The 26,952-nt window shown below is 40.0% G+C and overlaps 1 protein-coding gene across 1 annotated transcript in view; it reads left to right on the forward strand.

Annotated features, from left to right (window-relative positions):
- Nucleotides 1-26,952, forward strand: part of LOC139406371 (unconventional myosin-IXAb-like) — a 263,450-nt gene that overhangs the window by 224,749 nt on the left and 11,749 nt on the right. The window contains exons 35-41 of the mRNA XM_071148904.1: nucleotides 6,599-6,660; nucleotides 7,652-7,844; nucleotides 13,080-13,208; nucleotides 15,574-15,679; nucleotides 15,936-16,067; nucleotides 24,899-25,022; nucleotides 25,366-25,419. Of these exons, the coding sequence (XP_071005005.1) occupies nucleotides 6,599-6,660; nucleotides 7,652-7,844; nucleotides 13,080-13,208; nucleotides 15,574-15,679; nucleotides 15,936-16,067; nucleotides 24,899-25,022; nucleotides 25,366-25,419 (800 nt within the window). The remainder of the gene's footprint in view (nucleotides 1-6,598; nucleotides 6,661-7,651; nucleotides 7,845-13,079; nucleotides 13,209-15,573; nucleotides 15,680-15,935; nucleotides 16,068-24,898; nucleotides 25,023-25,365; nucleotides 25,420-26,952) is intronic.

Genomic DNA, 26,952 nt, shown 5'->3' on the forward strand with positions numbered 1-26,952 from the left:
CTCCATACTCTCTAACTATTGATTACATTCCTCCATACTCTCTCTAACTATTGATTACATTCCTCCATACTCTCTCTAAGTATTGATTCCATTCCTCCATACTCTCTCTAATTATTGATTACATTCCTCCATACTCTCTAAGTATTGATTACATTCCTCCATACTCTCTAACTATTGATTCCATTCCTCCATACTCTCTAACTATTGATTACATTCCTCCATACTCTCTCTAAGTATTGATTCCATTCCTCCATACTCTCTCTAATTATTGATTACATTCCTCCATACTCTCTAAGTATTGATTACATTCCTCCATACTCTCTAACTATTGATTCCATTCCTCCATACTCTCTAACTATTGATTCAATTCCTCCATACTCTCTAACTATTGATTACATTCCTCCATACTCTCTAACTATTGATTACATTCCTCCATACTCTCTCTAACTATTGATTACATTCCTCCATACTCTCTCTAAGTATTGATTCCATTCCTCCATACTCTCTCTAATTATTGATTACATTCCTCCATACTCTCTAAGTATTGATTACATTCCTCCATACTCTCTAACTATTGATTCCATTCCTCCATACTCTCTAACTATTGATTACATTCCTCCATACTCTCTCTAAGTATTGATTCCATTCCTCCATACTCTCTCTAATTATTGATTACATTCCTCCATACTCTCTAAGTATTGATTACATTCCTCCATACTCTCTAACTATTGATTCCATTCCTCCATACTCTCTAACTATTGATTCCATTCCTCCATACTCTCTAACTATTGATTCCATTCCTCCATACTCTCTAACTATTGATTCCATTCCTCCATACTCTCTAACTATTGATTCCATTCCTCCATACTCTCTAAGTATTGATTACATTCCTCCATACTCTCTAACTATTGATTCCATTCCTCCATACTCTCTAACTATTGATTCAATTCCTCCATACTCTCTAACTATTGATTACATTCCTCCATACTCTCTAACTATTGATTACATTCCTCCATACTCTCTCTAACTATTGATTACATTCCTCCATACTCTCTCTAAGTATTGATTCCATTCCTCCATACTCTCTCTAATTATTGATTACATTCCTCCATACTCTCTAAGTATTGATTACATTCCTCCATACTCTCTAACTATTGATTCCATTCCTCCATACTCTCTAACTATTGATTACATTCCTCCATACTCTCTCTAAGTATTGATTCCATTCCTCCATACTCTCTCTAATTATTGATTACATTCCTCCATACTCTCTAAGTATTGATTACATTCCTCCATACTCTCTAACTATTGATTCCATTCCTCCATACTCTCTAACTATTGATTCAATTCCTCCATACTCTCTAACTATTGATTACATTCCTCCATACTCTCTAACTATTGATTACATTCCTCCATACTCTCTCTAACTATTGATTACATTCCTCCATACTCTCTCTAAGTATTGATTCCATTCCTCCATACTCTCTCTAATTATTGATTACATTCCTCCATACTCTCTAAGTATTGATTACATTCCTCCATACTCTCTAACTATTGATTCCATTCCTCCATACTCTCTAACTATTGATTACATTCCTCCATACTCTCTCTAAGTATTGATTCCATTCCTCCATACTCTCTCTAATTATTGATTACATTCCTCCATACTCTCTAAGTATTGATTACATTCCTCCATACTCTCTAACTATTGATTCCATTCCTCCATACTCTCTAACTATTGATTCCATTCCTCCATACTCTCTAACTATTGATTACATTCTTCCATACTCTCTAACTATTGATTACATTCCTCCATACTCTCTCTAAGTATTGATTACATTCCTCCATACTCTCTAACTATTGATTCCATTCCTCCATACTCTCTAACTATTGATTCCATTCCTCCATACTCTCTAACTATTGATTCCATTCCTCCATACTCTCTAACTATTGATTCCATTCCTCCATACTCTCTAAGTATTGATTACATTCCTCCATACTCTCTAACTATTGATTCCATTCCTCCATACTCTCTAACTATTGATTCAATTCCTCCATACTCTCTAACTATTGATTACATTCCTCCATACTCTCTAACTATTGATTACATTCCTCCATACTCTCTCTAACTATTGATTACATTCCTCCATACTCTCTCTAAGTATTGATTCCATTCCTCCATACTCTCTCTAATTATTGATTACATTCCTCCATACTCTCTAAGTATTGATTACATTCCTCCATACTCTCTAACTATTGATTCCATTCCTCCATACTCTCTAACTATTGATTACATTCCTCCATACTCTCTCTAAGTATTGATTCCATTCCTCCATACTCTCTCTAATTATTGATTACATTCCTCCATACTCTCTAAGTATTGATTACATTCCTCCATACTCTCTAACTATTGATTCCATTCCTCCATACTCTCTAACTATTGATTCAATTCCTCCATACTCTCTAACTATTGATTACATTCCTCCATACTCTCTAACTATTGATTACATTCCTCCATACTCTCTCTAACTATTGATTACATTCCTCCATACTCTCTCTAAGTATTGATTCCATTCCTCCATACTCTCTCTAATTATTGATTACATTCCTCCATACTCTCTAAGTATTGATTACATTCCTCCATACTCTCTAACTATTGATTCCATTCCTCCATACTCTCTAACTATTGATTACATTCCTCCATACTCTCTCTAAGTATTGATTCCATTCCTCCATACTCTCTCTAATTATTGATTACATTCCTCCATACTCTCTAAGTATTGATTACATTCCTCCATACTCTCTAACTATTGATTCCATTCCTCCATACTCTCTAACTATTGATTCCATTCCTCCATACTCTCTAACTATTGATTACATTCCTCCATACTCTCTAACTATTGATTACATTCCTCCATACTCTCTCTAAGTATTGATTACATTCCTCCATACTCTCTAACTATTGATTCCATTCCTCCATACTCTCTAACTATTGATTCCATTCCTCCATACTCTCTAACTATTGATTACATTCTTCCATACTCTCTAACTATTGATTACATTCCTCCATACTCTCTCTAAGTATTGATTACATTCCTCCATACTCTCTAACTATTGATTCCATTCCTCCATACTCTCTAACTATTGATTCCATTCCTCCATACTCTCTAACTATTGATTCCATTCCTCCATACTCTCTAACTATTGATTCCATTCCTCCATACTCTCTAAGTATTGATTACATTCCTCCATACTCTCTAACTATTGATTCCATTCCTCCATACTCTCTAACTATTGATTCAATTCCTCCATACTCTCTAACTATTGATTACATTCCTCCATACTCTCTAACTATTGATTACATTCCTCCATACTCTCTCTAACTATTGATTACATTCCTCCATACTCTCTCTAAGTATTGATTCCATTCCTCCATACTCTCTCTAATTATTGATTACATTCCTCCATACTCTCTAAGTATTGATTACATTCCTCCATACTCTCTAACTATTGATTCCATTCCTCCATACTCTCTAACTATTGATTACATTCCTCCATACTCTCTCTAAGTATTGATTCCATTCCTCCATACTCTCTCTAATTATTGATTACATTCCTCCATACTCTCTAAGTATTGATTACATTCCTCCATACTCTCTAACTATTGATTCCATTCCTCCATACTCTCTAACTATTGATTCAATTCCTCCATACTCTCTAACTATTGATTACATTCCTCCATACTCTCTAACTATTGATTACATTCCTCCATACTCTCTCTAACTATTGATTACATTCCTCCATACTCTCTCTAAGTATTGATTCCATTCCTCCATACTCTCTCTAATTATTGATTACATTCCTCCATACTCTCTAAGTATTGATTACATTCCTCCATACTCTCTAACTATTGATTCCATTCCTCCATACTCTCTAACTATTGATTACATTCCTCCATACTCTCTCTAAGTATTGATTCCATTCCTCCATACTCTCTCTAATTATTGATTACATTCCTCCATACTCTCTAAGTATTGATTACATTCCTCCATACTCTCTAACTATTGATTCCATTCCTCCATACTCTCTAACTATTGATTCCATTCCTCCATACTCTCTAACTATTGATTACATTCCTCCATACTCTCTAACTATTGATTACATTCCTCCATACTCTCTCTAAGTATTGATTACATTCCTCCATACTCTCTAACTATTGATTCCATTCCTCCATACTCTCTAACTATTGATTCCATTCCTCCATACTCTCTAACTATTGATTCCATTCCTCCATACTCTCTAACTATTGATTCCATTCCTCCATACTCTCTAAGTATTGATTACATTCCTCCATACTCTCTAACTATTGATTCCATTCCTCCATACTCTCTAACTATTGATTCAATTCCTCCATACTCTCTAACTATTGATTACATTCCTCCATACTCTCTAACTATTGATTACATTCCTCCATACTCTCTCTAACTATTGATTACATTCCTCCATACTCTCTCTAAGTATTGATTCCATTCCTCCATACTCTCTCTAATTATTGATTACATTCCTCCATACTCTCTAAGTATTGATTACATTCCTCCATACTCTCTAACTATTGATTCCATTCCTCCATACTCTCTAACTATTGATTACATTCCTCCATACTCTCTCTAAGTATTGATTCCATTCCTCCATACTCTCTCTAATTATTGATTACATTCCTCCATACTCTCTAAGTATTGATTACATTCCTCCATACTCTCTAACTATTGATTCCAATCCTCCATACTCTCTAACTATTGATTCCATTCCTCCATACTCTCTAACTATTGATTACATTCCTCCATACTCTCTAACTATTGATTACATTCCTCCATACTCTCTCTAAGTATTGATTACATTCCTCCATACTCTCTAAGTATTGATTACATTCCTCCATACTCTCTAACTATTGATTCCATTCCTCCATACTCTCTAACTATTGATTCCATTCCTCCATACTCTCTAACTATTGATTCCATTCCTCCATACTCTCTAACTATTGATTACATTCCTCCATACTCTCTAACTATTGATTACATTCCTCCATACTCTCTCTAACTATTGATTACATTCCTCCATACTCTCTCTAAGTATTGATTCCATTCCTCCATACTCTCTCTAATTATTGATTACATTCCTCCATACTCTCTAAGTATTGATTACAGTCCTCCATACTCTCTAACTATTGATTCCATTCCTCCATACTCTCTAACTATTGATTCCATTCCTCCATACTCTCTAACTATTGATTACATTCCTCCATACTCTCTAACTATTTATTACATTCCTCCATACTCTCTAACTATTGATTACATTCCTCCATACTCTCTAACTATTGATTACATTCCTCCATACTCTCTCTAATTATTGATTCCATTCCTCCATACTCTCTCTAATTATTGATTACATTCCTCCATACTCTCTCTAAGTATTGATTACATTCCTCCATACTCTCTAACTATTGATTACATTCCTCCATACTCTCTAACTATTGATTACATTCCTCCATACTCTCTAACTATTGATTACATTCCTCCATACTCTCTAACTATTGATTCCGTTCCTCCATACTCTCTAACTATTGATTCCATTCCTCCATACTCTCTAACTATTGATTCCATTCCTCCATACTCTCTAACTATTGATTCCATTCCTCCATACTCTCTAACTATTGATTACATTCCTCCATACTCTCTAACTATTTATTACATTCCTCCATACTCTCTAACTATTGATTACATTCCTCCATACTCTCTAACTATTGATTACATTCCTCCATACTCTCTCTAATTATTGATTCCATTCCTCCATACTCTCTCTAATTATTGATTACATTCCTCCATACTCTCTCTAAGTATTGATTACATTCCTCCATACTCTCTAACTATTGATTACATTCCTCCATACTCTCTAACTATTGATTACATTCCTCCATACTCTCTAAGTATTGATTCCATTCCTCCATACTCTCTAACTATTGATTACATTCCTCCATACTCTCTAACTATTGATTACATTCCTCCATACTCTCTAATTATTGATTACATTCCTCCATACTCTCTAACTATTGATTCCATTCCTCCATACTCTCTCTAAGTATTGATTCCATTCCTCCATACTCTCTAACTATTGATTACATTCCTCCATACTCTCTAACTATTGATTACATTCCTCCATACTCTCTAACTATTGATTACATTCCTCCATACTCTCTAACTATTGATTCCGTTCCTCCATACTCTCTAACTATTGATTCCATTCCTCCATACTCTCTCTAATTATTGATTACATTCCTCCATACTCTCTAACTATTGATTCCATTCCTCCATACTCTCTCTAACTATTGATTCCAAACAGATACTTTTTCCATATTTAGTGCACTATTCTTGACCCAGGGGTTGGACACTGAACAATGTTGGAACGTTGTTGGAATGTTGCAGAAAGGTTAGGGAATACAGGTTGTTGGTTGTTGACTGACCAGGGGTTGGACACGGAACGTTTTCAGAACGTTGTGTAAGGTTAGCAGATGGTTCTGTCTCTGTTGTGTCCTCTTCTGCAGTGTGTCGGTACGCCTGCCATAGAAAGTGCTGCTCCCGGATGACCACCAAATGTAGCAAAAAGGTAAGACTCTATTTTATAGTGTGCAAGTGTACGTTACTGACAATGGAAAGGAGGGATGAGGCTCACTCTATTTTATAGTGTGCAAGTGTACGTTACTGACAATGGAAAGGAGGGATGAGGCTCACTCTATTTTATAGTGTGCAAGTGTACGTTACTGACAATGGAAAGGAGGGATGAGGCTCACTCTATTTTATAGTGTGCAAGTGTACGTTACTGACAATGGAAAGGAGGGATGAGGCTCACTCTATTTTATAGTGTGCAAGTGTACGTTACTGACAATGGAAAGGAGGGATGAGGCTCACTCTATTTTATAGTGTGCAAGTGTACGTTACTGACAATGGAAAGGAGGGATGAGGCTCACTCTATTTTATAGTGTGCAAGTGTACGTTACTGACAATGGAAAGGAGGGATGAGGCTCACTCTATTTTATAGTGTGCAAGTGTACGTTACTGACAATGGAAAGGAGGGATGAGGCTCACTCTATTTTATAGTGTGCAAGTGTACGTTACTGACAATGGAAAGGAGGGATGAGGCTCACTCTATTTTATAGTGTGCAAGTGTACGTTACTGACAATGGAAAGGAGGGATGAGGCTCACTCTATTTTATAGTGTGCAAGTGTACGTTACTGACAATGGAAAGGAGGGATGAGGCTCACTCTATTTTATAGTGTGCAAGTGTACGTTACTGACAATGGAAATAAGGGATAAGGATAACGATCAACAAACCATGTTATTCTTCCCAATGATGTAAAGAGGAGACTATTCGCTCGATGGCTTTTCTTACATTCCTAATAACGGATGTTTGGAGTGTTTACATTTGCAAATGCCCATTAAATATGTTACACCACAATTTCTCTCTCTCTGTACCTCCATGTTATATGTTGGTCTGTCTGTGCTTCTCACTTCTGTCCGTCCGTCCGTCTGCGCGCGTGTGTTTGCGATGTACATGTGTGTCCGTCCTTCCATCCGCGTTTGTGTTTTTCTCTATCAGTACGACCTGGAGTTGTCGTCCAGGCAGTTTGGCGTGGAGGTGTCTCGTCTGACCAGCGAGGAGAGGACCGTGCCCCTAGTGGTGGAGAAGCTCATCAACTACATCGAGATGCACGGCCTCTACACGGAGGGCATCTTCAGGAAGTCTGGCTCCACCAATAAGATCAAAGAGCTGCGGCAGGGGCTGGACACAGGTATGATTGGCAGGGTACTGCACCAGTTAAAGTAGACCAGGGAGGGATAGCAGAGATATGGTCAAAGGACTGTCTATACCAGGGATGGCCCTCGGATCAGTCCCTCCTCCCCGGGGTCTCAACTTCATGTTGAAGGTTAGAATACTAGAATACAAAAGGTGCAATTTCGAAATGTCAATCAATTAGTCCATGTCAGCTGACATTTTTTAGATTGGTAATTTAGTCTAGCTTGGTAATTTAGTGTAGTTTGGTAATTTAGTGTGGTTTGGTAATTTAGTGTGGTTTGGTAATTTAGTCTAGATTGGTAATTTAGTCTAGATTGGCAATTTAGTCTAGCTCTGTAATTTAGTCTAGCTCGGTAATTTAGTCTAGTTTGGTAATTTAGTCTAGTTTGGTAATTTTGTCTAGATTGATAATTTTGTCTAGATTGGCAATTTAGTCTAGCTCGGTAATTTAGTCTAGTTTGGTAATTTAGTCTAGTTTGGTAATTTTGTCTAGATTGATAATTTTGTCTAGATTGGCAATTTAGTCTAGCTTGGTCATTTAGTCTAGTTTGGTCATTTAGTCTAGTTTGGTCATTTAGTCTAGATTGGCAATTTAGTCTAGATTGGTCATTTAGTCTAGCTTGGTCATTTAGTCTAGCTTGGTCATTTAGTCTAGCTTGGTCATTTAGTCTAGTGGCCAGCTATCTAAACTTGTAGTAACCAGTGGGTCTCCCATTGCTTTTGTTAGTTCCTCGCACTCAGATATCATATAAAAAAAACTGCAAACATTTGGGTCTCTGCTCCATGGCAAAATGTTATGAACTACAGGAAATAAACTCTAAAACCTCAATGTCTTCTATCTGATGTCAAGATGTGGGGTCGCTAAAACTTTTGCTCGCAAGCCCAACAAAATATTGCTTAGGGCCACCAACATTCTAGCTCTGACTGTGTGTGTGGCTATGGATGTGGATACGCATACCCACGAGCCACTGCGGCCCCTCGTGTTGCCCATCTCTGGTCTATACTCCATAGCAGGGTCCCACAAACAACGTAAATGAACAAACGAAAATCGAAACAGTCCCATGTGGTACAGACACAGGAAACAATCACCCACAACTCAAAAGTGAAACCAGGCTACCTAAATATGGTTCTCAATCAGGGACAACGATTGACAGCTGCCTCTGATTGAGAACCATACCAGGCCAAACACAGAATTCCCAAAACATAGAAAAAGTAACATAGACAACCCACCCAACTCACGCCCTGACCATACTAAAACAAAGACATAACAAAAGAACTAAGGTCAGAACGTGACACAAATCAAATTGTATTTGTGCATAAATACAAAACCTTACAGTGAAATGCTTACAAGCCCTTAACCAACAATGCAGTTAAGAAAAATACCTAAAAATAATTTTAAAAAAAAAGAAATTAAAATTAAAATCACAATAGTGAGGCTGCAGTTGAAGTCGGAAGTTCACATACACCTTAGCCAAATACATTTAAACTCAGTTTTTCACAATTCCTGACATTGAATCCTAGTAAATATTCCCTGTCTTAGGGCAGTTAGGATCGATCACCACTTCATTTTAATAATGTGAAATGTCAGAATAATAGTAGAGAGACTGATTTATTTCAGCTTTGATTTCTTTCATCACATTCCCAGTGGGTCAGAAGTTTACATACACTCAATTAGTATTTGGTAGCATTGCCTTTAAATTGTTTAACTTGTTGGGTGAACAATAAGTTGGGTGAATTTTGGCCCATTCCTCCTGACAGAGCTGGTGTAACTGAGTCAGGTTTGTAGGCCTCCTTGCTCGCGCACGCTTTTTCAGTTCTGCCCACAAATGTTCTATAGGATTGAGGTCAGGGCTTTGTGATGACCACTCCAATACCTTGACTTTGTTGTCCTTAAGCCATTTTGCCACAACTTTGGAAGTATGCGTGGGGTCATTGTCCATTTGGAAGACCAATTTGCAACCAAGCTTTAACTTAACTGATGTCTTGAGATGTTGCTTCAATATATCCACATAATTTTCCTTGCTAATGATGCCATCTATTTTGTGAAGTGCAGCAGTCCCTCCTGCAGCAAAGCACCCTCACAACATGATGCTGCCAACCCCGTGCTTCACGGTTGGGATGGTGTTCTTCGGCCTGTAAGCCTCCCCCTTATTCCTCCAAACATAATGATGGTCATTATGGCCAAACAGTTCTATTTTTGTTTCATCAGACCAGAGGACATTTTTCCAAAAAATACCATCTTTGTCCCCATGTGCAGTTGGAAACCGTAGTCTGGCTTTTTTATTGCAGGTGCCTTGGTGGAAGAGTGGGGTAACATCTCACAGCAAGAACTGGCAAATCTGGTGCAGTCCATGAGGAGGAGATGCACTGCAGTACTTAATGCAGCTGGTGGCCACCTTCGATACTGACTGTTACTTTTGATTTTGACCCCCCCCCCCCCGCCCTTTTGTTCAGGGACACATTATTCCATTTCTGTTAGTCACATGTCTTCATATCTCAGTTGTTGAATCTTGTTATGTTCATACAAACATTTACACAAGTTAAGTTTGCTGAAAATAAACTCAGTTGACAGTGAGAGGACATTTATTTTTTGCTGAGTTTAGATATACTAATGGAATATCTACATAGGCGTACAGAGGCCCATTATCAGCAACCATCACTCCTGTGTTCCAATGGCACATTGTGTTAGCTAATCCAAGTGTATAATTTTAAAAGGCTAATTGATCATTAGAAAACCGTTCTGCAATTATGTTAGCACAGCTGAAAACTGTTGTTCTGATTAAAGAGGCAATAACACTGGCCTTCTTTAGACTAGTTGAGTATCTGGTGCATCAGCATTTGTGGGTTCGATTACAGGCTCAAAATGGCCAGAAACAAAGAACTTTCTTCTGAAACTCTAAAAAAAAATTAGTCTATTTTGTTCTTGTGAGAAATTGCCATAAAACTGAAGATCTCTTACAACGCTGTGTACTACTCCCTTCGCAGAACAGCACAAACTGGCTCTAACCAGAATAGAAAGAGCAGTGGGAGGCCCGGTGCACAACTGAGCAAGAGGAGAGTAGAGTGTCTAGAGTAGAGCTGCCAGTCCTCAACTGGCAGCTTCATGAAATATTCCCCGCAAAACACCAGTCTCGACTTCAACAGTGAAGAAGCGACTCTGGGATGCTGGCCTTCTAGGCAGAGTTCCTCCGTCCAGTGTCTGTATTCTTTTGCCCATCTTAATCTTTTCTTTTTATTGGCCAGTTTGAGATATGGCTTTTTCTTTTAGATTCGTTGTTGGACATATGACTGTAAAATAACCAGGAAATCAGCTCAATGGGGTTTTAATTTAAAAAGGAAATATGTTCCCAAGTATACCCACTCATGAATAGAATGGCAAATGTGATCATATCCCAATGTAATTCATGTTTGAAATTATTCTATTTATTTCAAATACTATATCTGTTTGGGATTCTTGCGGTCAATTTGCAGTCTACAAATTATTTGCAACTATGTTCTGGCCACACCTCTGATTGGTTTAGATAATGTCAGGGTACCTGCTCTATAGGGCTTCTGATTGGTTTAGATAATGTCAGGGTATCTGCTCTATAGGGTTTCTGATTGGTTTAGATAATATCAGGGTACCTGCTCTATAGGGTTTCTGATTGGTTTAGATAATGCCAGGGTACCTGCTCTATAGGGTTTCTGATTGGTTTAGACAATGTCAGGGTACCTGCTCTATAGGGTTTCTGATTGGTTTAGACAATGTCAGGGTACCTGCTCTATAGGGTTTCTGATTGGTTTAGATAATGTAAGGAGACAGATGGCAAGGACCGTGTTGAAACTGCATTCCCTAGCATGGATACAGACTGTTGACACAGGCTGTAATAGTAGTGTCAACCCTCCGTACAAAACAAGATGCCATGACACCATTTGTACGGTATTCACACTACCGGATCGTAAGCACTGTGTCAGTTGTAATGTTCAATCTAACTGTAGTATTCCCTCTCCTACTCTCTTCCTGCTCTACTCTCTTCCTGTCATACTCTCTTCCTGCTCTACTCTCTTCCTGCTCTACTCTCTTCCTGTTCTACTCTCTTCCTGTCATACTCTCTTCCTGTCCTACTCTCTTCCTCCTCTACTCTCTTCCTGTCATAATCTCTTCCTGCTCTACTCTCTTCCTGTCCTACTCTCTTCCTGCTCTACTCTCTTCCTGTCCTACTCTCTTCCTGTCCTACTCTCTTCCTGTACTACTCTCTTCCTGCCCTGCTCTCTTCCTGTCCTGCTCTCTTCCTGTCCTACTCTCTTCCTGCTCTACTCTCTTCCTGTCCTACGCTCTTCCTGTCCTACTCTCTTCCTGTCCTACTCTCTTCCTGTCCTACTCTCTTCCTGCTCTACTCTCTTCCTGTCATACTCTCTTCCTGCTCTACTCTCTTCCTGTCCTACTCTCTTCCTGTCCTACTCTCTTCCTGTCCTACTCTCTTCCTGTCCTGCTCTCTTCCTGTCCTGCTCTCTTCCTGCTCTACTCTCTTCCTGTTCTACTCTCTTCCTGTCCTACGCTCTTCCTGTCCTACTCTCTTCCTGTCCTACTCTCTTCCTGTTCTACTCTCTTCCTGCTCTACTCTCTTCCTGCTCTACTCTCTTCCTGTCCTACTCTCTTCCTGTCCTACTCTCTTCCTCCTCTACTCTCTTCCTGTCCTACTCTCTTCCTGTCATACTCTCTTCCTGCTCTACTCTCTTCCTGTCCTACTCTCTTCCTGTCCTACTCTCTTCATCCTCTACTCTCTTCCTGTCCTACTCTCTTCCTGTCCTACTCTCTTCCTCCTCTACTCTCTTCTTGTCTTGCTCTCTTCCTCCTCTACTCTCTTCCTGTCCTACTCTCTTCTTGTCCTGCTCTCTTCCTGTCCTGCTCTCTTCCTCTCCTACTCTCTTCATCCTCTACTCTCTTCCTGTCCTACTCTCTTCCTGTCCTACTCTCTTCCTCCTCTACTCTCTTCATGTCCTACTCTCTTCCTGTCCTACTCTCTTCATCCTCTACTCTCTTCCTGTCCTACTCTCTTCCTGTCCTACTCTCTTCCTCCTCTACTCTCTTCTTGTCTTGCTCTCTTCCTCCTCTACTCTCTTCCTGTCATACTCTCTTCTTGTCCTGCTCTCTTCCTGTCCTGCTCTCTTCCTGTCCTACTCTCTTCCTGTCCTGCTCTCTTCCTCTCCTACTCTCTTCCTCTTCTACTCTCTTCCTGTCCTACTTAAGATGTGAGCAGCATGAACCTGGACGACTACAACATCCACGTCATCGCCGGCGTGCTCAAACAATGGCTCCGTGACCTACCCAACCCTCTGATGACCTTTGAACTGTACGAGGAGTTCCTCCGGGCAATGGGTAAGAGCTGGGGTCATAAGTATGCACCTTGTTATTCTGTTACAATGCACGCCCAATTTTTCAGTTTTTGATTTGTTAAAAAAGTTTGAAATATCCAATAAATGTCGTTCCACTTCATGATTGTGTCCCACTTGTTGTTGATTCTTCACAAAAAAATACAGTTTTATATCTTTATGTTTGAAGCCTGAAATGTGGCAAAAGGTCGCAAAGTTCAAGGGGGCCGAATACTTTCGCAAGGCACTGTATATATATATATATATATATATATATATATATATATATATATATATATATATATATATATATATATACATACATTGATTCAGTCAAAATGACTGAATGATATATATATACACAGTACCAGTCAAAAGTTTGGACAAACCTACTCATTCAAGTTTTTTTAAATTTTTTTTTTACTACTTTCTACATTGTAGAGTAATAGTGAAGATATCAAAACTATGAAATAACACATATGGAATCATGTAGTAACCCAAATAGGTGTTAAACAAATCAAAATAGATTTTATATTTGAGATTCATCAAAGTAGCCACCCTTTGCCTTGATGACAGCTTTGTACACTCTTGGCATTCTCTCAACCAGCTTCATGAGGTGGAATGACCTGGAATGCATTTCAATTAACAGGTGTGCTTTGTTAAAAGTTAGTTTGTGGAATTTCTTTCCTTCTTAATGCGTTTGAGCCAGTCAGTTGTGTTGTGACAAGGTAGGGGTGGTATACAGAAGATATCCCTATTTGGTAAAAGACCAAGTCCATATTATGGCAAGAACAGCTCAAATAAGCAAAGCGAAACGACAGTCCATTATTACTTTGAGACATGAAGGTCAATCAATGCAGAACATTTCAAGAACTCTGAAAGTTTCTTCAAGTGCAGTCGCAAAAACCATCAATAACTATGATGAAACTGGCTCTCATGAGGACCGCCACAGGAAAGGAAGACCCAGAGTTACCTCTGCTGCAGAGGATACGGTTATTAGAGTTAGCTGCACCTTAGATTGCAGCTCAAATAAATACTTCACAGAGTTCAAGTAACAGACACATCTCAACATCAACTGTTCAGAGAAGACTATGGGAATCAGGCCTTCGTGGTCAAATTGCTGCACAGGAACTACTACTAAAGGACACCAATAAGAAGAAGAGACTTGCTTGGGCCAAAAAACACGAGCAATGTAAATTTGACTGGTGGAAATCTGTCCCTGGGTCTTATAAGTCCAAATTTGAGATTTTGGGTTACAACCGCTGTGTCTTTGTGAGACGCAGAGTATGTGAACGGATGATCTCCGCATGTGTGGTTCCCACCATGAAGCATGGAGGTGGTGGTGTGGGGGTGCTTTGTTGATGACACTGTCAGTGATTTATTTAGAATTCAAGGCACATTTAACCAGCATGGCTACCACAGCATTCTGTAGCGAAACGCCTTCCCATCTGGTTTGCTCTTAGTGGGACTATCATTTGTAATCAACAGGACAGTGACCCAAAACACACCTCCAGGCTGTGTAAGGGCTACTTGACCAAGGAGAGTGACGGAGTGCTCCATCAGATGACCTGGCCTCCACAATCACCCAACGTCAACCCATTTGAGATGGTTTGGGATGAGTTGGACCGCAGAGTGAAAGGAAAGCAGCCAACAAGTGCTCAGCATATGTGGGAACTCCTTCAAGACTGTTGGAAAAGCATTCCTTATGAAGCTGGTTGAGAGAATGCCAAGAGTGAGCAAAGCTGTCATCAAGGCAAACGGTGGCTACTTTGAAGAAACTAAGATATAAAATATATTTTGATTTGTTTAACATTTTTTGGGTTACTACATGATTCCATACGTGTTATTTCATAGTTTTGATGTCTTAACTATTATTATACAATGTAGAATATAGCAAAAACAAATAAAAACCCTTGAATGAGGAGGTGTGTCCAAACTTTTGACTAGTAGTCTGTACTGTCCCTACTCATTTGTGATTGTGGAGGCCTAGTCATCTGATGCATCACTCCATTTCGCTACATCCGCAATAAAATCTGCTAAATATGTGTATGTGACCAATCAAATTTTAATTGTTTTGTTCAGACCTCTTAACTTTTTCGTTACAGCCTTATTCTACCATGTATTAAATAAATATAAATTCCTCATCAATCTACACACAATACCCCAAAAGGACAAAGCGAAAACAGTTTTTATTTTTATTTTAGCAAATTTATTTAAAACAATACTTTCCAAATGCGCTGTATAAATCTATATATATAATATATTATAAAGATATAAGGTCTGTGTCCCCATGGGAGTGAAGCAGGAAATAAAAGCAGGAAGTAAAAGCAGGAAGTAATTGTATTTCTTTGGGGGGGGTGTCCCCCATGCAGGCCAGCCAGACCAGAAGGAGGTAATCCGAGGGGTGTACTCTGTGATCGACCTGCTCAGCAGAACCCACCTGAGTACCCTGGAGCGCCTCATCTTCCACCTGGTCAGGTGAGTGGGTCTCATAGGAAACAGGATGTCCTCTCACTGGCTGCGTCCCAATTCTCCACCCTTCTCCCAAAGTGTGCATAAACTCCCTCCAGTCAATGATACACCAATGATTCTAAATGGCGGGCAGTGTGGGAGAGTGGAGGGAAGTTGGCATCCACTGCATACCAGTTTTGACATTGAGGAAACTATTTGACAGTTTTCTACAGGTTTTTTGCGACCCCCTCTGACGTGTGTGTGTGTGTGTGTGGTCCTCCAGGATCGCCCTTCAGGAAGACACCAACCGTATGTCGGCCAATGCCCTAGCCATCGTGTTCGCCCCCTGCATCCTCCGCTGCCCCGACACCATCGACCCCCTGCAGAGTGTCCAGGACATCGGCAAGACCACCGCGTAAGACTCCCTCATGGTGCTTCTCACACAGGGCTCGTCGTTCCTGGTTCTGGAAGGCAGAACTCCAGGACCAGAGTCATAGTAAACAACCTCTGTCTGTCTATCTGTCTCTCTCTCTGTCTCTCTATTGCGACAGCTGTAGACACAGCCAACTTCTCTGCTGTGGTTGTTGTTGCTATCAGTGTTAAGGTCAAGGTTATTTCTTGCCCCTACAGATCTGATCGATGCCGCTCTGCTCTACCACTGAGCCTGGATACAGGGACTGTTCCTCAAACTCAACATTAATGGCCTTACAGTAGAGTGGGCTATCCCCGAAGTCGAGTCCCTCAGGTTAGGTTACTTTATCCCAGCCACTCGGGTCCCCGATATCTGGTCCCTGATAGGCTAATTAACCAGATGCAAAAAAAAAATCCTAAATGAATCCAGTCTCTTTCAGAAACCTAGAGTAAAACGTCATGCACGTGTATGACTCTTTGATGACATGGGGTTTCAGAACAATAAAGCAGTTTTTTTTATTTTTATATCAGAAACAGGCATAAAAGAATCACAAATCAATCAATCAATATCACCAATCAATGATAGGCAACCATCGACAGTACATTGAATTGATAGACACCTTCAGTGCCCTCTACTAAACCCTTATTGCTATGCCAACAAAATATTTTTTAGGGGTCTATTACAGTTTTATTTTCCATATTTAATAACAAACGATCCATCTGCAACTCTATCAAGAGTTTTATTTTACATATTTAATAACAAACGATCCATCTGCAACTCTATCAACAGTTTTATTTACATATTTAATAACAAACGATCCATCTGCAATTCTATCAACAGTTTAATTTTACATATTTAATAACAAACGATCCATCTGCAACTCTATCAACAGTTTTATTTTCCATATTTAATAAACGATCCATCTGCAACTCTATCAACAGTTTAATTTTACATATTTAATAACAAACGATCCATCTGAAACTCTATCAACAGTTTTATTTTCCATATTTAATAAACGATCCATCTGCAACTCTATCAACAGTTTTATTTACATATTTAATAACAAACGATCCATCTGCAACTCTATCAACAGTTTTATTTTCCATATTTAATAACAAACGATCCATCTGCAACTCTATCAACAGTTTTATTTTCCATATTTAATAACAAACGATCCATCTGCAACTCTATCAACAGTTTTATTTACATATTTAATAACAAACGATCCATCTGCAACTCTATCAACAGTTTTATTTACATATTTAATAACACACGATCCATCTGCAACTCTATCAACAGTTTTATTTACATATTTAATAAGAAACAATCCATCTGCAACTCTATCAAGAGTTTTATTTTACATATTTAATAACAAACGATCCATCTGCAACTCTATCAACAGTTTATTTTCCATATTTAATAACAAACGATCCATCTGCAACTCTATCAACAGTTTTATTTACATATTTAATAACAAACGATCCATCTGCAACTCTATCAAGAGTTTTATTTTACATATTTAATAACAAACGATCCATCTGCAACTCTATCAACAGTTTTATTTTCCATATTTAATAAACGATCCATCTGCAACTCTATCAACAGTTTTATTTACATATTTAATAACAAACGATCCATCTGCAACTCTATCAACAGTTTTATTTACATATTTAATAACAAACGATCCATCTGCAACTCTATCAACAGTTTTATTTACATATTTAATAAGAAACGATCCATCTGCAACTCTATCAAGAGTTTTATTTTACATATTTAATAACAAATGATCCATCTGCAACTCTATCAACAGTTTTATTTTCCATATTTAATAACAAACGATCCATCTGCAACTCTATCAACAGTTTTATTTACATATTTAATAACAAACGATCCATCTGCAACTCTTCAAGAGTTTTATTTTACATATTTAATAACAAACGATCCATCTGCAACTCTTCAAGAGTTTTATTTTACATATTTAATAACAAACGATCCATCTGCAACTCTATCAACAGTTTTATTTACATATTTAATAACAAACGATCCATCTGCAACTCTATCAACAGTTTTATTTACATATTTAATAACAAACGATCCATCTGCAACTCTATCAACAGTTTTATTTACATATTTAATAACAAACAATCCATCTGCAACTCTATCAACAGTTTTATTTTCCATATTTAATAAACGATCCATCTGCAACTCTATCAACAGTTTTATTTACATATTTAATAACAAACGATCCATCTGCAACTCTATCAACAGTTTTATTTACATATTTAATAACAAACGATCCATCTGCAACTCTATCAACAGTTTTATTTTCCATATTTAATAACAAACGATCCATCTGCAACTCTATCAACAGTTTTATTTTCCATATTTAATAAACGATCCATCTGCAACTCTATCAACAGTTTTATTTACATATTTAATAACAAACGATCCATCTGCAACTCTATCAACAGTTTTATTTACATATTTAATAACAAACGATCCATCTGCAACTCTATCAACAGTTTTATTTACATATTTAATAACAAACGGTCCATCTGCAACTCTATCAACAGTTTTATTTACATATTTAATAACAAACAATCCATCTGCAACTCTATCAAGAGTTTTATTTTCCATATTTAATAACAAACGATCCATCTGCAACTCTATCAACAGTTTTATTTACATATTTAATAACAAACAGTCCATCTGCAACTCTATCAACAGTTTAATTTTACATATTTAATAACAAACGATCCATCTGCAACTCTATCAACAGTTTTATTTTCCATATTTAATAAACGATCCATCTGCAACTCTATCAACAGTTTTATTTACATATTTAATAACAAACGATCCATCTGTAACTCTATCAACAGTTTTATTTACATATTTAATAACAAACGATCCATCTGCAACTCTATCAACAGTTTTATTTACATATTTAATAAGAAACGATCCATCTGCAACTCTATCAAGAGTTTTATTTTACATATTTAATAACAAACGATCCATCTGCAACTCTATCAACAGTTTTATTTTCCATATTTAATAACAAACGATCCATCTGCAACTCTATCAACAGTTTTATTTTCCATATTTAATATCTAACGGTCCATCTGCAACTCTATCAACAATTCTTTTGGCTCACCCCTCAGACGTTGTCTAAAAACACACTATCAAATCAAATTGTATATGTCACAGGCGCCAAATACAACAACGTGTGTACCTTTACCGTGAAAATGCTTACTTACAAGCCCTTAACCAACAATGCAGTTCAAGAAAGAGTTACGAAAATATTTACTAAAAATAAATAATACAAAAGTAACACAATATAATAACATTAACAAGGCTATGTACAGGGGGTACCGCTACCGAGTCAATGTGCGGGTTAGTCAATGTAGTTTGTACATGTCGGTAGGGGTAAAGTGACTATGCATAGATAATATGGAGGAAGGGGTGTCAGTGTAAATAGTCCGGTGGCCATTTGATTCATTGTTCAGCAGTCTTATGGCTTGGGATTAGACACTGTTAAGGAGCCTTTTGGACCTAGACTTGGCGCTACGGTACCGCTTGCCGTGCCGTAACAGAGAGAACAGTCTTTGACTTGGGCCTTCCTCTGACACCGCCTGGTGTAGAGGTCCTGGATGGCAGGCAGCTTAGCCCCAGTGATGTACTGGGCCGTACGCACTACCATCTGTAGCTCCTTATGGTCAGATGCCGAGCTGTTGTCATACCAGGCAGTAATTGAACCGGTCAGGATGCTCTCGATGATGCAGCTGTATAACTTTTTGAGGATTTGGGGACCCATGCCAAGTCTTTTCAGTCTCCTGAAGGGAAAAAGGTTTTGTTGTGCCCTCTTCACGACTGTCTTGGTGTGTTTGGACCATGATAGATCGTTGGTGATGTGGACACCAAGGAACTTGAAACTCTCGACCCGCTCCACTACAGCCCGTTGATGTTAATGGGGGGCTGTTTGGTCCGCCTTTTCCTGTAGTCCACGATCAGCTCCTTTGTCTTGCTCACATGGACAACATGTTGTTGTCCTGGCACCACACTGCCAGGTCTCAGACCTCCTCCCTATAGGCTGTCTCATCGTTGTCAATGATCCGGCCTACCACTGTTGTGTCGTGGGTGAACAGGGAGTACAGGAAGGGACTAAGCACGCACCCCTGAGGGGCCCCAGTGTTAATGATCAGGTTGGCAGATGTGTTGTTAACTACCCTTACCACCTGGGGGTGACCCGTCAGGAAGTCCAGGATCCAGTTGCAGAGGTTGGTGTTTAGTCCCAGGGTCCTTAGTTTAGTGATGTGCTTTGTGGGCACTATGGTGTTGAACGCTGAGCTCTAGTCAATGAACAGCATTCTCACAAAGGTGTTCCCACCTTCCAGTGTGGAGTGCGATTGAGATTGTGTCGTCTGTGGATCTGTTGGAGTGGTATGCGAATTGGAGTGGGTCTAGGGTTTCCGGGAGGTTGCTGTTGATGTGAGCCATGACCAGCCTTTCAAAGCACTTCATGGTTACCGACATGACTGCTACGAGGCAGTAGTCATTTAGGCAGGTTACCATCGCTTCCTTGGGCACTGGGACTATGGTGGTCTACTTGAAACATGTAGGTATTACAGACTCAGTCAGGGAGATGTTGAAAATGTCAGTGAAGACACTTGGCCAGTTGGTCTACACATGCTATTAGTACACGTCCTGGTAATCCGTCTGCCCCTGCGTCCTTGTGAATGTTGACCTGTTTAAAGGTCTTGCTCACATCCGCTACGGAGAGCATGATCACACGGTCGTCCGGAACAGATGGTGCTCTCATGCATGCGTCAGTGTTGCTTGCCTTGAAGCGAGCGTAAAAGGCATTTAGCTTGTCTGGTAGGCTCGTGTCACTGGGCAGCTCGCGGCTCGGTTTCCCTTTGTATCTGTAATAGTTTTCAGGCCCTGCCACATCCAACGAGCGTCAGAGCTGGTGTAGCAGGATTCAGTCTTAATCCTGTATTGACGCTTTGCCTGTTTGATGGTTAATCTGAGGGCGTAGCGGGATTTCTTATAAGCGTCCGGATTTGTGTCCCGCTCCTCGAAAGTGGCAGCTCTAGCATTTAGCTTGATGAGGATGTTGCCTGTAATCCATAGCTTCTGGTTGGGATATGTACGTACGGTCACTGTGGGAACGACGTCGTCAATGCACTTATTGATGAAGCCGGTGACTGAGGTGGTATACTCCTCAATGACATTGGATGAATACCAGAACATATTCCAGTCTGTGCCAGCAAAACAGTTCTGTAGCGTAGCATCCGCGTCATCTGACCACTTCCGTATTAAGCAAATCACTGGTGCTTCCTGCTTTAGTTTTTGCTTGTAAGCAGGAATCAGGAGGATAGAGTTATGGTCAGATTTGCCAAATCGAGGGTGCATGCGTCTCTGTGTGTGGAGTAAATGTGATCTTGAGGGTTTTTTTTCTCTGGTTGCACATGTGACGTGCTGGTAGAAATGAGGTGAAATGGATTTAAGTTTGCCTGCATTAAAGTCCCCGGCCACTAGGAGCGCCACTTCTGTGTGAGCATTTTCTAGTTTGCTTATAGGCTTATACATCTCGTTGAGTGCGGACTTAGTGTCAGCATTGGTTTGTGGTGGTAAATAGACGGCTACGAATAATATAGATGAGAACTCTCTTGGTAGATTGTGTGGTGTTATGAGGTACTCTACCTCAGGAGAGCAATACCTCGAGACTTCTTTAATATCAATGAGGTATTCTTAAGGATTCCTCCTAGATGTTTACTTTAACTGCATACAATAAAAATGTAAATATAAGTATAATAAGGAAAGTCAAAAAATTATTGTAAGTTAAAAAGCTAAAGCAAAAAATCTTGTTCCAGCAGTTGACGGGTTCTTCCCCTTTTATACCCTCGATCTTCCTTTCTCATTGTGGTTTACACCATCTCCGATGACGCATTCAGTGGTTAACACCCTGTTAGACAGGATGTTCTCTTTCGCAGTATGCCCGCCTTGACAGGATGCCTAATCCTGGCCGCTCTGACCACGGAATTTCCTATGCAAGCTAGCACAATTTAGTACATTCCATTATCAATAACTTTTAAAACATTGCCATTTACTACTTGGCTCTATTATAATGCTACTCCAACGCAACGTATTAACTCCCATTACATCTTAAACCTTCACCAACTTAAACCTTCACCAACTTAAACCTTCACCATCTTAAACGTTCACCAACTTAAACCTTCACCAACTTAAACCTTCACCAACTTAAACCTTCACCATCTGAAACCTTCACCATCTTAAACCTTCACCATCTTAAACCTTCACCAACTTAAACCTTCACCAACTTAAACTTTCACCAACTTAAATCTTCACCAACTTAAACGTTCACCAACTTAAACGTTCACCAACTTAAACCTTCACCAACTTAAACGTTCACCAACTTAAACCTTCACCATCTTAAACCTTCACCATCTTAAACCTTCACCAACTTAAACTTTCACCAACTTAAACCTTCACCAACTTAATCCTTCACCAACTTAAACTTTCACCAACTTAAATCTTCACCAACTTAAACCTTCACCAACTTAAACCTTCACCATCTTAAACTTTCACCATCTTAAACCTTCACCATCTTAAACCTTCACCATCTTAAACCTTCACCAACTTAAACCTTCACCAACTTAAACCTTCACCAACTTAATCCTTCACCAACTTAAACTTTCACCAACTTAAATCTTCACCAACTTAAACCTTTCATCATTTCAACATTGTAACCTTTCATTATCAACCTCCTACACGCCCTAAGGCCGTGTTCCTCCAAGCTTAACAAACATAGTCTATATGCATCATACATTAAAGCCAACAACATTATAACATTGTACAGTAAACTTTCATTATCAACCTCCTAAGGCTGTGTTCCTCTAAGGTTAAACAAAGTCTATATGCATCATACCTTAAAGCAAACAACATTATAACATTGTTAACCATTTAACTGCATTACTTCAATCATCATTTACTATCTCCCTTGGTTTTTCCCAATGCATTGCCCAATGCTTTCACCCTTCAATATTTAACATATTTAACCTTTAATTATTATTTTTTGTAAATTCCAGTTCAAATGTATTTATTTTTGTTCTTATTCTTCTTTTCCTTGGTCAATGTCAATTCTCTCTCAATGTTCATTCTCCTTTGTGCTGTGTGTGTGTGTGTGTGTGTGTGTGTGTGTGTGTGTGTGTGTGTGTGTGTGTGTGTGTGTGTGTGTGTGTGTGTGTGTGGGCTTACAGGATGCAAATGTGTCTCTAAAATGTCACAGAGAACTGGGCCTTAAACTACTCTTGATAACCCGAATAGTTGCAACTGTGTAAACAATGGAAGTGACAACGGACGTACCTCAATAGCTTTAATTCATCAGATGAGTGAGTGTTATTTCTGTTGCAGATCCCCTCAGACTGCAATCAGTTCCTATAAGACAATATCAATAATAATTTCTAAATTATAGATTGAGCAACAGAAGTCACCTTATTCACTGGTTGCTCATTCTGCCTGTACTCCTCAGGAGCTGACTCATTCTGCCTGTCCTCCACTAGGTGTGAAATGCTGACCTATTCTGCCTGTACTCCTCTAGGAGCTAACTTATTCTGCCTGTCCTCCTCAGGAGCTGACTCATTCTGCCTGTCCTCCTCTAGGAGCTAACTTATTCTGCCTGTCCTCCTCTAGGAGCTAACTTATTCTGCCTGTCCTCCTCTAGGAGCTGACTCATTCTGCCATGTCCTCCTCTAGGTGTGTGGAGCTGACTCATTCTGCCTGTCCTCCTCTAGATGTGAGGAGCTGACTCATTCTGCCTGTCCTCCTCTAGGAGCTGACTCATTCTGCCATGTCCTCCTCTAGGTGTGTGGAGCTGACTCATTCTGCCTGTCCTCCTCTAGGTGTGTGGAGCTGACTCATTCTGCCTGTGCTCCTCTAGGTGTGTGGAGCTGACTCATTCTGCCTGTCCTCCTCTAGGTGTGTGGAGCTGACTCATTCTGCCTGTGCTCCTCTAGGTGTGTGGAGCTGACTCATTCTGCCTGTCCTCCTCTAGATGTGAGGAGCTGACTCATTCTGCCTGTCCTCCTCTAGGAGCTGACTCATTCTGCCATGTCCTCCTCTAGGTGTGTGGAGCTGACTCATTCTGCCTGTCATCCTCTAGGAGCTGACTCATTCTGCCTGTCATCCTCTAGGTGTGAAATGCTGACCTATTCTGGCTGTCCTCCTCTAGGAGCTGACTCATTCTGCCTGTCCTCCTCTAGGAGCTGACTCATTCTGCCTGTCCTCCTCTAGGAGCTGACTCATTCTGCCTGTCCTCCTCTAGATGTGAGGAGCTGACTCATTCTGCCTGTCCTCCTCTAGGAGCTGACTCATTCTGCCTGTCCTCCTCTAGGAGCTGACTCATTCTGCCTGTCCTCCTCTAGGAGCTGACTCATTCTGCCTGTCATCCTCTAGGAGCTGACTCATTCTGCCTGTCCTCCTCTAGGTGTGTGGAGCTGACTCATTCTGCCTGTCATCCTCTAGGAGCTGACTCATTCTGCCTGTCCTCCTCTAGATGTGAGGAGCTGACTCAATCTGCCTGTCCTCCTCTAGGAGCTGACTCATTCTGCCTTTCCTCCTCTAGGTGTGAGGAGCTGACTCATTCTGCCTGTGCTCCTCCAGGTGTGAGGAGCTGACTCATTCTGCCTGTGCTCCTCCAGGTGTGAGGAGCTGACTCATTCTGCCTGTGCTCCTCTAGGTGTGAGGAGCTGACTCATTCTGCCTGTGCTCCTCTAGGTGTGAGGAGCTGACTCATTCTGCCTGTGCTCCTCTAGGTGTGTGGAGCTGATCATCGGAGAACAGATGAATAAGTACAGGGCCAGACTGAAGGACATCAACAGTCTGGAGTTTGCTGAGAACAAGGCCAAGAGCAGACTGACACACATCAGGAAGTCCATGGTAAGGCACTAGGACAACAGGGGGTTGTATTCATTAGGGATCAAATGGAAAAAAACAGACAGAAAATTGGAGGGACTTTCTGGACTTGTCCAATAAGAGGGGCTCATTTTCATTGCAAAATGTTTTAAAGCGTTTTCTGTCGCATAACCTAATGAACACGACCCAGGGGTCTCGTGTGAGGAGAAATGTAACCTTACCCTCTGACTGAGGTCATCATAGACCTCCCTCTCTGTCTTCCAGTGGTTGACTTTAAACCTTTAACCCTTAATTCCTCTCACACAATGTAATGTCCTCCAACAAAGGTTACCCACTCTAACCCTATTCTCCCCTCACCCCACTCCAGAAACCTGTACTAATCGCTGTTAAGTTTATTGGCATAACCCGCACGACCACTCCGGTATGTATTCTTAGTATATACTCCATGTGACCACACCCAGTCCTGTTAGCCCATTTGTCTGTGGCGCTGTCAATCAACCAGTCCTGTTAGCCCATTTGTCTGTGGCGCTGTCAATCAACCAGTCCTGTTAGCCCATTTATCTGTGGTGCTGACAGTCAATTCTGCATACCCTCACAATGCCATCTCTTCTTTTTTTTCTCTCTCACTGTCCTTCTCTCTTTCCCTCCTCTCTGTCCTCTCTCAATCTCCTCTCCTTCCTCTATCTCCGTCCTCTCTCACTGTCCTTCTCTCTTTCCCTCCTCTCTGTCCTCTCTCAATCTCCTCTCCCACCTCTCTCTCCCTCCTTCTCGCTCTCTCAATCTCCTCTCTTTCTCCCTCCCCTCTCTCCCTTCTTCTCCCTCTCCCTCCTCTATGTCCCCGCTCTCCCTTCTCTCTCTCTCTCGCTCTCTCTCTCCTTCTCGCTGTCCCTCTGTCTGTCTTCATCCTCCCTTTCTCTTTATATTTATTTTCCACAGAACATTGTCTTTGTGTCATACTCAGCTTGTCACGTACAATGCGTTCAGAAACTATTCAGTCTCCTTCCCTCTTTCCACATTTTGTTACGTTACAGCTTTATTATTCTAAAATTGATAAAATAAAAGTTTTACTTAATCTTCACACAATACCCCATAATGACATCACAATACCCCACAATGACATCACAATACCCCATAATGACATCACAATACCCCACAATGACATCAAAATACCCCACAATGACATCACAATACCCCATAATGACATCACAATACCCCACAATGACATCACAATACCCCACAATGACATCACAATACCCCATAATGACATCACAATACCCCATAATGACATCACAATACCCCACAATGACATCACAATACCCCATAATGACATCAAAATACCCCACAATGACATCACAATACCCCACAATGACATCACAATACCCCATAATGACATCAAAATACCCCACAATGACATCACAATACCCCACAATGACATCACAATACCCCATAATGACATCACAATACCCCACAATGAGTAAAACCTTTTTTTTTTTTTACATTTTTGCACATAAAAAAAGACCATCTCTGCAGCACTCCACCAATCAGGCCTTTATGATAGAGTGGCCAGATGGAAGCCACTCCTCTGTAAAAGGCACATGACAGCCCGCGTTGAGTTTGTCAAAAGGCACTTAAAAGATTCTCAGACCATGAGAAACAATCATCTCTGGTCTGATGAAACCAAGATCGAACACTTTGTCTTGAATGCCAAGCGTCACTTCTGGTGGAAACCGGGCACCATCCCTACGTTCAAGCATGGGGGTGGCAGCATCATGCTGTGGGGATGGTTTTCAAAGGCAGGGCCTGGGAGACTAGTCAGGATCGAGGGAAAGATGAACGGAGAAAAGTACAGAGATCCAGAGTGCTCAGGACCTCAGACTGGGGCGAAGGTTCACCTTCCAACAGGTCGACGACCCTAAGCACATAGCCAATTGGCTTCGGGACGAGTCTCTGAATG

The sequence above is a fragment of the Oncorhynchus clarkii genome, chromosome 4, assembly GCF_045791955.1.
Source record: "Oncorhynchus clarkii lewisi isolate Uvic-CL-2024 chromosome 4, UVic_Ocla_1.0, whole genome shotgun sequence".
In the NCBI taxonomy this organism is placed as follows: domain Eukaryota; kingdom Metazoa; phylum Chordata; class Actinopteri; order Salmoniformes; family Salmonidae; genus Oncorhynchus; species Oncorhynchus clarkii.